General features: G+C 39.4%; 1 protein-coding gene across 6 annotated transcripts in view; it reads left to right on the plus strand.

The window, feature by feature from the left end:
* The window catches only part of LOC308337105 (hephaestin), a gene marked incomplete at both ends in the record, with an annotated part of 126,672 nt that overhangs the window by 73,144 nt on the left and 38,508 nt on the right, over window positions 1-15,020 (plus strand). For all 6 annotated transcript variants that reach the window (XM_080795136.1, XM_080795135.1, XM_080795134.1 and 3 more), the window contains 3 exons: window positions 9,532-9,745; window positions 11,960-12,099; window positions 12,985-13,116. In XM_080795136.1, the coding sequence (XP_080651262.1) occupies window positions 9,532-9,745; window positions 11,960-12,099; window positions 12,985-13,116 (486 nt within the window). The remainder of the gene's footprint in view (window positions 1-9,531; window positions 9,746-11,959; window positions 12,100-12,984; window positions 13,117-15,020) is intronic.

Below are 15,020 nucleotides of genomic sequence, written 5' to 3' on the forward strand. Positions count from 1 at the left end.
GTTTGTCCTCTAGATCACTAATTCTATCTTCTGCCTCAGTTATCCTAGGTGTTAGAGAATTTAGTTTAGATTGGAACTCATTGAGAACATTGTTAACATCTTCCTTGGTGTCTTTCACTTCTGCCCTAATCAATTCCATTTTGTCATTAAAGGCTTTCTCCCACCTAGCCATTGCCTGGATAATTGGTAGCCTGAATTCCCTTTCCAACATACTGTTTATGTCCATATCCAATAGCTCTGATGGAGAGGGCTGTCACTGAATTTTTCCTCTGATGGGCATTCCTCCTCCTAGTCATTTTGGTGGGAGATGCCTGAGGGGATGTGGAGCTGAATATATCAACTGTGGTCCAGTTAAGTTGCAACCTGGAAGCTTCTGAGCAATCAGGATTCCCCACCAAAAAGAAAGAAAAAGAAAGAGAGAGAGAGAGAGAGAGAGATAAAGTAAAAGAGAAGACCCAGCCTGAATGGGCCCCAAAGGTAAGATTTATAAAGTATATAAACAAAAACAGACTAACAGAAAGACTCACAAAAGTAAATGTCAAGAAGAAAAAAAGAACCCAGACAAAATGAACCCCAAGTATAAGATTTATATACTACCAGAATAAAAACAAATACACAGAAATACTGACATAAGTAAAAGATGGGAGGGTGGTTATAAATTCTCAGTGTGAGTGAGGAAGGTTATTTTGATTCTTCCTGGGTATATCTTGATATCTTTGTTAAAGGACTCAACTTTCCAGAGATAAAGGGGGATTAAAACTGGTTTATATATAGGGGTAGTATTGACTGGGAAAAGAGAATTCCCTTGAAGCTTATCTCTAGATGAAAATTTAGAAAAAATAGAAAAGCAAAGTTAAACACAGGTATATGTATCAAAAAAGTTCAAGTTAAAAGGTTATTGTGGAATTTGTTGTACTGAACCTCTCATTGTAATGGTAAATAGGTTAAAAACTATAAAAAATTAAAAAGAGTGAGAATAGTGGGAACGAATTAAAAATAAAACTTGAATCTATGAAGTATACAGGCCTTAGGGGAATACCAGAAGATTGATATCTTCTTTTCTCCTGATACTGGGGTTTTACAGGGGTTTTACAGTTTTATGTGGTGGTTGTCCTCTTCTTTGTTTGTTTGTTTGTTTTTGGCTCTCTTTCTGGGGGAGGGGCCTGCCACATTGTTTTTCAGGCAGTCTTGCTAGAGTTGAGTCCTCCTGCCCACTATAAAGGGGCTGGGCTCTGAGGAAACCGGTTTTTCAGGCTTTTGTTCTCTGGAGTTTTTTTTTTTTCCTTCTCTTGGTGCTTTTGGCGGTTCTTGTGAGGTTAAGAGGAAAGCAAACTGCACTTGGACCTCTGTCTCAGAGAGAAGCCTCAGACTGTTCTCCTCTAGGTGCTCCAGAGCACATAAACTCCCCCTCTGCCACCTCCCACCGGCAGAGCATTACCCCAGCCACAGTCTCAGGGGTCTCAGGAGCTCCCACTTGTACCCTGGTACTACCAAAACCACAAGAAGTACTAGTCCAGGGAGCTGGCTTCCAGTGGCTGCATCTGCTGTGGCTGTCTGGGCAGGTCCAGACCACCAGAGAGTTCCCAACCAGAGACAGCATGCTGAGATTTTCACGCTGACCAGGGCTGGAAGTGTTCAGACTCTCGCTGGCCCTAGAGAGCACCAGATAGCACCTGCATGGACCTCTCTTAGGGGAGGGTGTGGAGTGCGACTCAGACCCCTGTTGCGCAGCATGTGTGCAAAGTGCAAAAGGCCGTGGTTCTAGAGAGCACCAGCTGGCGTCCACACTAGACTCTCTCATGTGGGCTGCCACCCAGATGCTCTCAGTGCCGGTGGCTCAGGGACCAAGGCCTGCCTTCTTCATGGCACTCTCTCTGGCACAGTGCCAGCAGTGGCCATCCTGGGCCTGTGGGCTTAAGCCCGTGTCCATAACTGCCCAATTCCACCAATTTCCCCTTAAGATATTTTTCTCTTTTTGAGTGCTTTTAACCAGACTCCGAGTTAATGCTGGTCCCCAATCACAGGGCACTCTCATATTGGGGTATTACTTTCCAATGGGTCACTTCTGGTGGTTCCCTCCCCCTTTTGTTTATCTTCCAATATCAGTCCGATGTTCCCACTCTGCTTTAACCTGTCCCCTGGCATCTTCTGCTGCTGTAGAGATCCAGAAATGTATAATTCTAATCTCAGGCTGATTTAATGGGTGATCAAAGTTCTTTGGTAGATAATCAGTTCACTTTAGGGGACCGGTTGAAACAGTGCCTCCTACTTCTCCTCCATCTTGCCCCCTACCCCTGAGTAGAATATTTCTTTAGACTCCATCTATGTCTAACATTTTATCATGTAAAAGTTATTTGGGTAAATACACATATGTAATTAAGCAGCTTTGCAGATGACTTAAAAACCTCACCAGGAGTATTCAACACTTTGTGTACTGGATGCTTACAGTTGTGTTTAAAAAATTGGAAAAAAAAATGCCCAGAAAAAAACGCAGCTGTTAAGAATGTTTGAGTCCTGTGGGTTTATTGGTGGCTTTTTATCCTCTTTTTGCTTTGCTTTAAATTTTAGTAAGTTTATATTACATTTAACAGAAATGAACGATTGTATTTAAAAATATTATCTTACGTACCTCAGCTCTTCCAATAGAACTAATGACACTAGAACTTTAATAGATAGTAAAATTGACAGATAAAAAGCTAGGGCTTGTAATGTGTTATTTTCTATCAAATTCATGTTAGATTTCTCAACACCAAAGAGAAAAATTTATTATTTATAATTGCCCTAGTCCTTCAGTATATCTTTCCTTTCTTTTTTTATATTGTGCTATGTTAGTTACCACAAAATAATAATTGGTTTTTGATGCAGTGTTCCAAGATTCATTGTTTATGTACCACACCCAGTGCTCTATGCAATATATGCCCACCACCAAGCTCACCCGTCCCCCTATCCCCCTCCCCTCTAAAACCCTCAGTTTGTTTCTCAGAGTCCACTGTCTCTTATGGTTTCCCTCCCCCTCTGATTTCCCCCAATTCACTTTCCTTTTCTGCTCATAATGTCCTGCACGTTATTCCTTATGTTCCACATGTAAGTGAAACCATATGATAATTGACTTTCTTTGCTTGACTTATTTCACTCAGCATAATCTCCTCCAGTCCCATCCCTATTGATGCAAAAGTTAGGTATTCATTCTTTCTGATAGCTGAGTAATATTCCATTGTATATCTGGACCACATTTTCTTTATCTATTCATCCGTTGAAGAGCATCGTGGCTCTTTCCACAGTTTGGCTATTGTGGACATTGTTGCTATGAACATTGGGGTACATATGGCTCTTCTTTTCACTACATCTGTATCTTTGGGGTAAATACCCAGTAGTGCAATTTCCAGGTCATAGGGTAGCTCTATTTTAATTTTTTGAGGACTCTCCACACTGTTTTCCAAAGTGGCTGCAACAACTTGCATTCCCACCGACAGTGTAAGAGGGTTCCCCTTTCTCCACATCCTCTCCAACATATGTTGTTTAGTGTCTTGTTAATTTTGGCCATTCTAACTGGTATAAGGTGGCCTTTCTTTTCATTACATCTGTATCTTTGGTATAAATACCCAGTAGTGCAATTGCAGGGTCATAGGGTAGCTGTTTTTTAAATTTTTTGAGGAACCTCCGCACCGTTTTCCAAAGTGGCTGCACCAACTTCCATTAGCACTCAAAGTGTAAGAGGGCTCCCCGAGCTCCACATCCTCTCCAACATTTGTTGTTTCCTGCCTTGTTAATCTTTGCCATTCTATCTGGTGCAAGGTAGTATCTCATTGTGGTTTGATTTTAATTTCCCTGATGGCTAATGATGATGAACCATTTTTCATGTGTCTGTTAGTCATGTGTATGTCTTCTTTGGAGAGGAAGACACATGTTCATGTATTCTGCCCATTTTTTGACATGATTATCTGGTTTCTGGGTGTTGAGTTTGAGAAGTTCTTTATAGATCTTGGATTTCAGCCCTTTGTCTGTAGTGTCAATTGTGAAAAGACCCCAAATCACCAAAGAAAATTTGAAAAAGAAAAACAGAGCTGGGGGCATCACGTTGCCTGATTTCAAGCTTTATTACAAACTGTGATCACCAAGACAGCATGGTACTGGCAGAGAAACAGACACAAAGACCAATGGAACAGAGTAGAAAGCTCAGATATGGGCCATCAACTCTATGCTCAAATAATTTTTGACAGAGCAAGAAAAAATATCCAGTGGAAAAAAGACAGTTTCTTCAATAAATGATGCTGGGAAAATTGGACAGCTATGTAGAGAAGAATGAAACTTGGTCATTCTCTTACACCATACACAAGGATAAATTCTAAATGGATGAACGACCTCAATGTATGGCAGGAATCCATCAAAATTCTGGAGGAAAACATAGGCACTAACCTCTTTGACATTGGCCATAGCAACTTCTTTCAAGAAATGTCTCCAAAGGCAATGGAAACAAAAGTGAAAATGAACTTTGGGAACTTAGTCAAGATCAAAAATCTTCTCCACAGCAAAGGAAACAGTCAACAAAACAAAGAGGCAACCTACAGAATGGAAGGAGATATTCAGAAATGACCCTACAGACTAAGGGTTGATATCCAAGATCAATAAAGGACCTTTCCTTTCTTTCACCATTGGAGCTTTCTTTATGCATTATTCCCCTCTTCCCCACACCCTTTAAAATTTTTTCTTCCACTGCTCCTTTTTCCTCCCCTCTCTCATTTTTCCTCTTTCTCTCTCATAATCTTTTCTTTTTCTTATCTCTTTTTTATCTCTCATTTCTTATTCCTGATCATTATTTCCTTCCTTCGTTCTATTTTTTCTCCATCTTACTTTTTGTCTTTTCTTCTTTTTCATTTTCTTCCTCCAGTCTTCCATCTTCTTTCTAGTCTTCCTTCTTTTCTCTTTCCCTTTTCCTTCCTTCCCCTCACTTTTCTTCTTTTTCCCCTTTTCTTTCTTTGATTTTTCCCTCTTTTTTGGCTTTCCTTTTTCTCCATTTCCCTCTTTATTTCTTCCTTTGTCTCTATTTCTCTCTTTTTAATTTTTTCCCTTTCCCCTGTTTAATTTTTTTCTTTTGCTTCACTCTGTATCTTTTCTTTCCTCCTCTGTCTTCCTCTGTTTTTCCTTCCTTTTTATTCCTATTTTTTTTGTTTTTCCCTTATTTTACAATAACATTCTCACAAAATATAGTAAATATCCGTTTTCTTCCACTTACTGGTCTAGATACTAAGGATGTGAGGATGAATTAGGCAGCTCACAGTTAGTGTGAAAGTAAAGTAAAGTAAAGTAACTTGTGTAGTAAAGTTTTCCTAGAGAAGCAGGCACTCAAACTGATCATTTGAGGGAGTAAACTGTCACCAGGCACAGATAGGGGATGGGTGGTGAAGAAAGTGTTATTGTAGGCAGCGCTTTGGAAGCAGCATCTGCCCGGAGAAGAGGGCAATTTTATAGGTAGTAGGAAGCTTATAGACAGACTTGGAATCAGCATCTTCTTGAAGAAGTTACACAAACTTATTTTATTCAGTGACCCTCAACTCAAGGTGGTATGCTAAAAGTTGTTTGGAAATGTGTGAAGATACTTTTAGTTGTCACAATGATCGGGATATGGAAGAGATGATACTATTATTTAGATAGTCGGAGTCAGAAATGATAAAACTTTCATCAATATGTAAGGCAATCTTAAACAGTGAAGAATAATCCCATGCAAAATGCTAACAGCAGCCCTGTGAAGGAATAATGAGAAATAAGTCTTAAGAGGAGGAAAACTAGGAGGCTATTTCAAGAGCTTATGAGAGCCTGCCAATGGGTGGAAGCAATAAGGATGGACAGAAGGGGTAGAGTTAAGGGATATTTGAGAAAGAAATTATGGAACTTTGATGAGGGGCTGAGCAAGAAAAAAGATGCCTGAAGTTTCCAGCTTGCATACTACGTATATAGTGTCAACCATTAACCAAATGAGCAAGTACAGAAACAGGGCAGGAAAGTAAGATTTGGGTAGCAAGTATTCATTTTAGGGCACGTCAAGTTTTAATTTCCTAGTGAAGTGCACGTGGTGTGGCTTTCACAGTTGGTAGTTATGGGTAGAAATGTAAAGGTTGGAGAAGAAGTCCAGGCTAGTGGTTTTGAGTGTTCTCATAGTTCAAGTCCACAAGATATGATGTTATAGGAAAGAAAACTTAAAGCAGAAATCAATATTTGGGAGGTAAAAGGGAGAAGAGAAGCCAAAATAAGGAAACAGAAAAGAATTTGTCAAAGAGATAGGAGGAAACTTAGATTCCAAAAACAGAAGAGTGTTTAAAGAGTGGCTTGGATAATAATGTTCATATGAGAAAATTTAGATGATGTGCTAACTATTCCAAAGGCTCACAACTTCCCAGAATGTCTTCTTTTTGTTCTCATCCCCTACAGCGTTCATTGGGCTTTCTTCTCCATACCAACCCCTGAGCTCTGAGTTTTGGGCCACATATGCAACCACTCATTTGCACACACATGCATTCACTCAAAGCATATTTATCACAAACCTTCTATGTGTTAAGACTGGGGAAGAAGGATGAAAAAACAGAATGATTCTTACTCTCTGGGAAGATCCACAATAAACATCAAAACACATACATAAAGCAATAAGATAATTTTAGATTGTGAAATATATCATTAAGGTAATAAAATATAGTGTTGTGATAAAATGATAGGGGCATTACTTTAGAGAAGATGTTCAGGGAAGGCCTCTTGAAGAATGTGATATTTACACTGAGACCTAAATAATGAAGAGGAAGGAGCAATATAAAGATTTCTAAGAAGAATATTTAAAACAGAGGGACCAGCAAGTGCAAATGTCCAAAGGTGGAAACAAGCATGGCCTTTCAAGGGTCAGAGTGAAAGATCAGTAGGGTTGTATTGTGGTAAGGTAAGAAAAAGATTAACGTGAAATAGGTTGGTGAGATTCATATTATGTGGTGTCTTATAGACCATAGTTAGGTGCTTGGTTTGCATTCTGAGTATGAATGAAGTATTTGAAACAAGGGAGCAATGTGCTCTGGATCATATTTGTTCAAGAGGGCCTCGAATCTTGTGTGAGGAATGGTTGAAGAGAGAAGGGGAAGAAGCAGAGAAGAAAGTTGGGAGACTGTTGAAATTTTCCATGTGAGAGACAATGGTGGTTTTGACTAGGGGAGAGAGTGAAAATGGAAGGATAATTTGGGAGGAAAAACCAATAGGATTTACTGATGGAATAGATGTGGAAGGGTAGGATAAATAGAAGAGTGGAAGTAGTTGTGAAAAGAAAAGAGTAGGTTCTTTCAAGAAGTCTATAAACTAGTGGAAAAGGCTCTTTTGTGAAGAAAGGAGCACTTAGTGTTTAATCATGTGGTTTAGATATAAAGTGTGTCAAGAGTAAAGAGGCCAAGAATGCAGAGGTTGGTGTGAACCAGAATAGCCATTGAGAGGTTTCCGGAGGAGAGGAAACATGACTTTGATCTTGGAGAATGAGTGAGGTCTTGTAAATATTTGTGGGAAGGATGGACAGGTACATTTCAAAAAGGGAGCAACAACATGAGTGAAAATTCCAAGATAGAAATGAGATATATGATAAGGGAAGTCAGGAACAAATTTAGTTGGATCACTGGTTGAATTTGGGACTGAGCCATAGTTTGGAGCTAGCTCATAGAGGCCTTTAAAAGCCAGGGGAAAGAAGTTTGTAGTGATGGGATAGGCAGTGGGCAGCAAATGAAGGAATGATGAAAATAAATGTTCTAAGAATGTCGGCTTCTCCTGATCAACACTCTGTGAGCCTTAATGTCCTTGACATAGAAACCTGGGGCTTGATATCAGTTCTAGGCAGCTCTACAACACTGATTTTTAAAACAGATATCCAAATATTTTATTGTAAAAACTGAGGGAAAGTTATTCCAAAGCCCTCTGATATAATAGAATATTGTATCAGCCATCAGAAAGGATGAATGCCCAACTTTTGCATCAACATGGATAGGACTGGAGGAGATTATGCTGAGTGAAATAAATCAAGCAGAGAAAGTCAATTATCACATGGTTTCACTTGCTTGTGGAAAATAAGGAGTAACATGGCAGACAGTAGGAAAAGGAAAGGGAAAGTGAATTGGAGGAATTCAGAGGGGGAGATGAACTATGAGAGACTGTAGACTCTGAGAAACAGAGGTTTTTAGAGGTGAGGGTGTTTGGGGGATGGGTGAGCCTGGTGCTGGGTATTAAGGAGGGCACATATTGCATGGAGCACTGGGTGTGGTACATAAACAATGAATATTGGCACACCGGGGTGGGGGGAAGCCCTCTGATATAAGCATCCCAGTAGTCAAGAAGGTTTTTTGTTTTGTTTTGTTTTTGTTTTTAATGGGTCAATTAATTTTTTTGAATAATAATTATAATAGTTTTATTTACTTATTAATAGCTTCATATATTAACTTATACTATGCAATACGCTAAGCAACATGTACATATTATTGTATTTCATTCTAAGACAACCCAGTGAGATAAGTAAAATATTTGATCCCCATTGTACCATGAGGGAACTGAAACATACAGAGGCTTAAAAATTACTTCAAGATTAAATAGCTAACAATTGTCAGGGCTGGGTGACCAGCTATCCCAGTTTGCTCAGAACTAAGCAATTTCCACAGGGATATGGAACTTCCAGTGATAAACCTGGGAAAGCCATCCTTGTGGCAGAGTTTAATTTTAAACCTAAAGAGTGCAGCATTGGAGCCAGAGGTGTTAACCTCTGTGCTCACTGCTCTCAATAAAGTTATAATATTCTTTTATCCAAAGCATAGAAGAACCTTATCTGAAACAACCCACACTATTTTTTTTAAATATTTATCTTTTAATTTCTTTTCAGTGCTCCAGAATTCATTGTTTATGCACCACACCAAGTGCTCCATGCAATACGTGCCCTCCACAATACCCACCACTAGGCTCACCCAACCTCCCACCCCCTTCAGTTAGTTCCTTAGAGCCCACAGCCTCTCATGATTCAACTCCCCCTCCAATTTCCCCTAACTCCCTTCTCCTCTCCATCTCCCAATGTCCTCCGTGTTATTCCTTATGCTCCACAAATAAGCAAACCGTATGATAATTGACTCTCTCTGCTTGACTTATTTTACTCAGCATAATCTCTTCCAGTCCCATCCATGTTGATACAAAAGTTGGGTATTCATCTTTTCTGATGGAGGCATAGTACTCCATAGTATATATGGACCACATCTTCTTTATCCATTTGTCCGTTGAAGGGCATCTTGGTTCTTTCCACAGTTTGGTGACTGTGGCCATTGATGCTATGAACATTGGGGTACAGATGGCCCTTCTTTTCACTACATCTGTATCTTTGGGGTAAATACCCCGTAGTTCAATTGCAGGATCATAGGGAAGATATATTTTTAATAAAACTACCCAGACTCTACAGTATGCCTAGAAAGAGGCAGACAATCCCCCAGGGACTACACAGGGATATTCAGATTCAGGTTTTTCCCTCTGTTTCCTCCTTAGGGGTGTTTGAAATTTACTGCCAGGCAGGCAGCCATAGAGAATCGGGGATGAAAGCAGTCTATAATGTCTCCCAGTGTCCTGGCCATCAAGCTGATGATCACCAACGATACCAGGCTGCAAGAATCTACTACATCATGGCAGAAGAGGTGGAGTGGGACTATTGCCCTGACAGGAGCTGGGAACTGGAATGGCACAATCAGTCTGAGGAGGAAAGGTAAGGTTTCAGAAAATAAGAGATCACACTTTCAGAGACTCTGGACCATTTTACAGATAAAGAAGATACTGAAGTACTGAGAAAAGGAAACAGTTATCTAAAGTGACCTAATAAGATACCAGCAAATCTGGAACAGGTACTAAGATGTTGATAAGCTGGAACTCAGTGCTTCTTCTATATTACTATACTGAGGAGTCTGAAGTGAAAGACTTTACCCATACCTTCATGCTCTTGATCTTTTACTCTTTTCCTCTATTTGCTTATAGCACCTACAACAGAATTTAAATTTTATAGAGGTCTTACTCAAAGGACTTAAGACCCCAAGCTTACCTGTCACTTGACAAAATGTCACTAAGGTCCAGCTAAGATGCACAGCAGAAAAATTCCAACATAGAGTAGTTTGAGTAGAATTTTATTTCTTAATAGTATAAATATAAGCAGCCCATGGCCAGTAGCTAAACTAATCACCCATAATATTTTCTTTTATCTCTGAAACTAAGATGCCTATGTTACTTATAGTCATTCCCAGCAATCATAAAAGGGGGGAAAGCAGTCCAGGGCAAGCAGCAGTATCTGTAAGGTAATGACCTAAAAGTTGTATACATCACTTTCTTTCATAACCCATTATTCTGAAATTACTAATGTGGCCGTACCTAGTTGCAAGAAAGTCTGGGACTTGGAGAGGTTGGAGGGTTGGGAAAAATAAATGAAGTGGAGTGGGATATACAAGCTTCCAGTAATGCAATAAATAAAAGCACAGCATAAGGTATATAACCAATGGTTTTGTAATAGAGATGTACTGAGGCAGATGGTAGCTATAGTTGTGAATATGGCACTAATGTATACATTTATCCAATCATTGTGTTGTACACATGAAGCTAACATAACTTTGTATGTCAACTGTACTAAACAATAAAGCCTGGAAAATGTAATCTGTAATTCATGGTTATGTGATAATGAATTCAGCTAAAATCTAGGTGATTCTACTACTAAAAAAGAAGGTGGAGGAGAACAGAAACTGAAGTACAGTTTAGCAATTTCCACTACAATTATTTTTGGTGCCCTCACAACTCTTTAGCAATTCCTGTCTTCTTTGTCAGTTGTTGATTGTTAAAGTCTTGGGGGTAGTTGGGGGAAGGGAAGGGAAAAAAGTGAAACAGGATGGGACGGGGAGGGAGAAAAACCATAAGAGACTCTTAATCTCAGGAAACAAACTAAGGACTGCTGGGGGATGGAGTGAGAGTGATAGGGTGGTTGGGTTGTGGAATTGGGGAGGGTATGTGCTATGGTGAGTGCTGTGAATTGTGTAAGACTGGTGATTCACAGACCCGTACCCCCTGAAGCAAATAATACATTACATGTTAACAAAATAGAATAAAATAAATAAACAAATAAAATTTTCTTGCTAACTTGTTCTGAAACCTAGAGAAAGTGAATTTTCTTACCTGAGACTTAGTTTGCTAATTTTTAAAGTGATGTGGTATATGATGAATTATTGAACTCTACCTCTGAAACTAAATATGTACTATGTGTTGGCTAATTTAAATAAATAAATAAATAAATAAATAAATAAATAAATAAAGTGAAAGAACTTGATTAGAAGGAAATAAGGAAGAAGCAGCAGAGTTGTATCCAAGTTCTAGCTCCCTTTATGTCTGACATTATCAATGAAGATAAGTTCTGTCACTTCTGGATTACTGATTCTACTTCTACCTACCTCATTATTCTACTGGAAATCTCAAATGATTAAAAAAAATACAATTATTTGTAAACACGAAAGCATCCCATAAGGGGGAAGCTGTAAAATTCCATTTACTCCTTAACTCTTCCTATTCTTTGCTCTCCAGCAGCAGCAGCTGTTAGTGCTCTCCTTCCATCCTATAACTTGTCTATTTGTCAACACAATTCCAACTGCGACATCCAATGGAGACAAGAGCTAAAACCCAGAGCTTCTGATTCTTTTTCCATTGTTCTTGTCATAGTTATTATATTACAAATTATAATCTAGATTATGATAAACAAGGAAACATATACAGATATTTAGATCTGGTAACTTTATTGCAGTTATACCGTCAATGCGGGAAATCTGACATTAGAAAGAATGCCTTCTTTTTCTTCTGTCTGTGGTATGATGTTGGGTCTGACTTAGCTTTCTCATACCTGAAAATGAGGGGTCAAGACCAGGTGCTGATACCACTCTTTGGATTCCTCTAGTTATGGTCACATCTTTCTGAGTAACCAGAATGGGCTCCTGGGTTCCAGATACAAGAAAGCTGTATTCAGAGAATACACTGATGGTACATTCAAGATCCCTCGGCCACGGACTGGATCAGAGGAACACTTGGGAATATTAGGTAAGTGAGTTCCTCCTAGGATCTAGAGGTTTATGATGCTCCTAGGAAGGCTACGTCATATCAGGAAGGCCTCTTTATTTCTTTCTGTTAGTTTCTCCTTATGGTAAATGGAACAGTAGTCATAGTTTTAAAATCAGCCATAAAAATAAGCAATAAAAGTGGAGAGATTTATGAATTCTACTACAACATGAGCCATATTTTTCCAGGAATATCCCTAGGGATCTCTGATAGTTATACATGTTTTAAAAATACTAAAGACAGGGGAAGTTAAGAATATCAAAGAGTAAGAAAAATGCTGTACAGGGAATCAGTATTATCCTTGCATCCCAGTTTAATTATTGATTAAAGGCCAGTTAGTTTCCTCATTCTTGTCTTCACATAGAAGAAAGCTATTGGCCCTTGAAGGGACCCATCAGGTTTTTTTGTTTGTTTGTTTGCTTTTTTTACTCTGTGCCAAACTCTTAGTCCTTACTGATAGTGATTCCATAGAGTCCTAATTATCTAGATCCTTATGAAATTACATAGATGATAGATAGATGATGATGATGATAGACAGAGAAAAATGATAGATAGATGATAGGTAGATAGATAGATAGATAGATAATAGAAAATATATAATAGATAATAGACATTTGGTCTGGGAAAATAGGGATAAGTGGAGGCACAGTCTTCTTGTCGAAGTACCCTCATCCTGTAGGTGCCATTATCTGTGAAAGGGTTTCTGAACTAAAAAAAATAAAAAAATGAACCAGTTATGATTTTAATTCTAATGAGTGAAACCCTTAATTCTAGGGAGCCCCTATTTATGTCATTTTCTTCAATGCCTTTAGTATCCCTGTTCCACTACTCCACTAATGCGACTTTCTCTTCTTTTGCATATATTAGGCCCACTTCTCAAAGGAGAGGTTGGTGATATCTTAACTGTGGTGTTCAAGAATAATGCCAGCCGCCCCTACTCTGTTCATGCCCATGGAGTGCTAGAATCTAGAACTGGATGGCCACTGGCTGCTGCACCTGGTGAGTGGGAACACATAGTTGAAGGGACAAAGTTTGTGTAACACCTCTGCTTCAGGCCCTTGCCTTGATTTTTTTTTAAATTGCTCTTTGAGTACTTAAATAAGAATATTAACAAGGGCACACAGCCTTAATTTATCTCTATGAGGTATTCATTTTTTATCTCAGAACAGGGTACATATCTTAGGTCTTTAGTTTGACCAGACACCCTTAATACTGGTCACACATGAAGTCTTGTACTGAACTTAAGCCTGGATACAGACTGAGCATCTAACCTTCTCTAGATCTGAAGTTAACCTTGGCTATAGTCTGAGTTTCTAATCATGGCTAGAGAGTGACTTGTCCCAGACCGCAAACTGATCCTTAACCTCAGTTATTGATAAGGTTATTGTCTTCTTATTATAGATTAATTTTTAAACCTGGTCATATACTAAGTTCTTAATACTAAAATGTAGGGTGGACATGTTCTTGACTGCATTGTCTTCCACCCATTTATTCATTGAATAAATGCTTACTGGCAGCCTAGTTGGTAAAGAGACAATTTTAGAAGTTATGAATGTAGTTGGAAATAATACATGTTCCTGCTTTAAAAATAGGTTATTATGATAGAGAGACAAGTAAACTTGTAATTGTAATGCAGTGTCTTTGTGTTAATGGGAGTTTTTAAATTGTGCCAGAGAAGTATAACAAAGTGTACCTAAGAGGACAGCTAAGATGGTAGCATAGTAGGAGGACCCAAGGCCCCTCTTGTCCCTTGAACAAAACTAGATAATTATTGGATCATTCTGAATACCTAAGAGATCAGCCTGAGTATAGACAGAACAAATTCCACAAATAGAGGGAGAGAAAAGACCACACTGAAGAAGGCAAGAAGTACAGAGATACAGTTTGGGGGAGATATGGATCATGCATTCTGCAGAGGGGAGGGAACCCTGGTCACAGAGAGAGGCATATGAGAGTAGAGCACACAGGGTAGTGCAAAAGGAGAATTCACCCCAAAGTCATTGGCTGGAAAAATGAGAGTGGCTGATTATCATGAGCTTTTGCAACAAGCAGGGCTTGGAGACTGGAGTTTTTATAAGGTCATCAGGCACCTAAGTCATGCAGGGGGGAGATTGTTTGCTCTTCTAGGAGCATGTCTGTGAGAGGTGGTATTGACAAGGATGCCTCTTAGGGGACAAAAGAGTCAGTGGATGCCATAGCCCTCCCTTGATCCTTCATATAGACATGAAGCCACCTGTCAAGGGCAGCTTGGTCCAAACACACTGCCTAGCCTGCTTGATCCAAGCTCCAGGCCCCTGTGCTCTGGTGCAACTGTCTGCCTTGAATAAGCCTGCATCAGTCCCAGCACAGCAAGAGCCTTCCAAGAAGACCAGTGTGGGCCCCCACCCACATACCATGTTCCTAAAGTTTGGAGTTTTAAAAGTCAGCAGGCTTGGCAGGAATAGAGTCTGGAAAGCACTGAGATGCTCCTAGAGAGAAGGCAGGAAAACAACCCAGAAACAGACAGCATGTAAACAGTGATCCAAAAAAATACTTGGATGCACAGCAGAGATTATTTGCTCTTCTGGAAGTGATTTCCTGAAAGCAAACAAGGAAACCCCCCTGCTGGGAGAAAGGAACTGCCTGTTGTCATTGCCCCACCCTCCATATAAGCACAGAACCACCTGCATTACTGTCTTCACAATGCACAGCAATGTCACTGACTGCCTAACGTGCTTATACCAAGTCCCACAAATATGCACTCTACCAGTACTGTGTTTCTTGGTCCAACTTGACTAACTCCCAGTGGAGTTAGTCATCCATACTATGTCACCCAAACATATATTTTTGTAAAGCTCCAATTCTAGTGGAAGAAACATAATGTCTCATTTATCAAGTAGACCAGTGCACACCTAGATAAAACT

Source organism: Martes martes, assembly GCF_963455335.1.
Source record: "Martes martes genome assembly, chromosome: X".
Lineage (NCBI taxonomy): Eukaryota > Metazoa > Chordata > Mammalia > Carnivora > Mustelidae > Martes > Martes martes.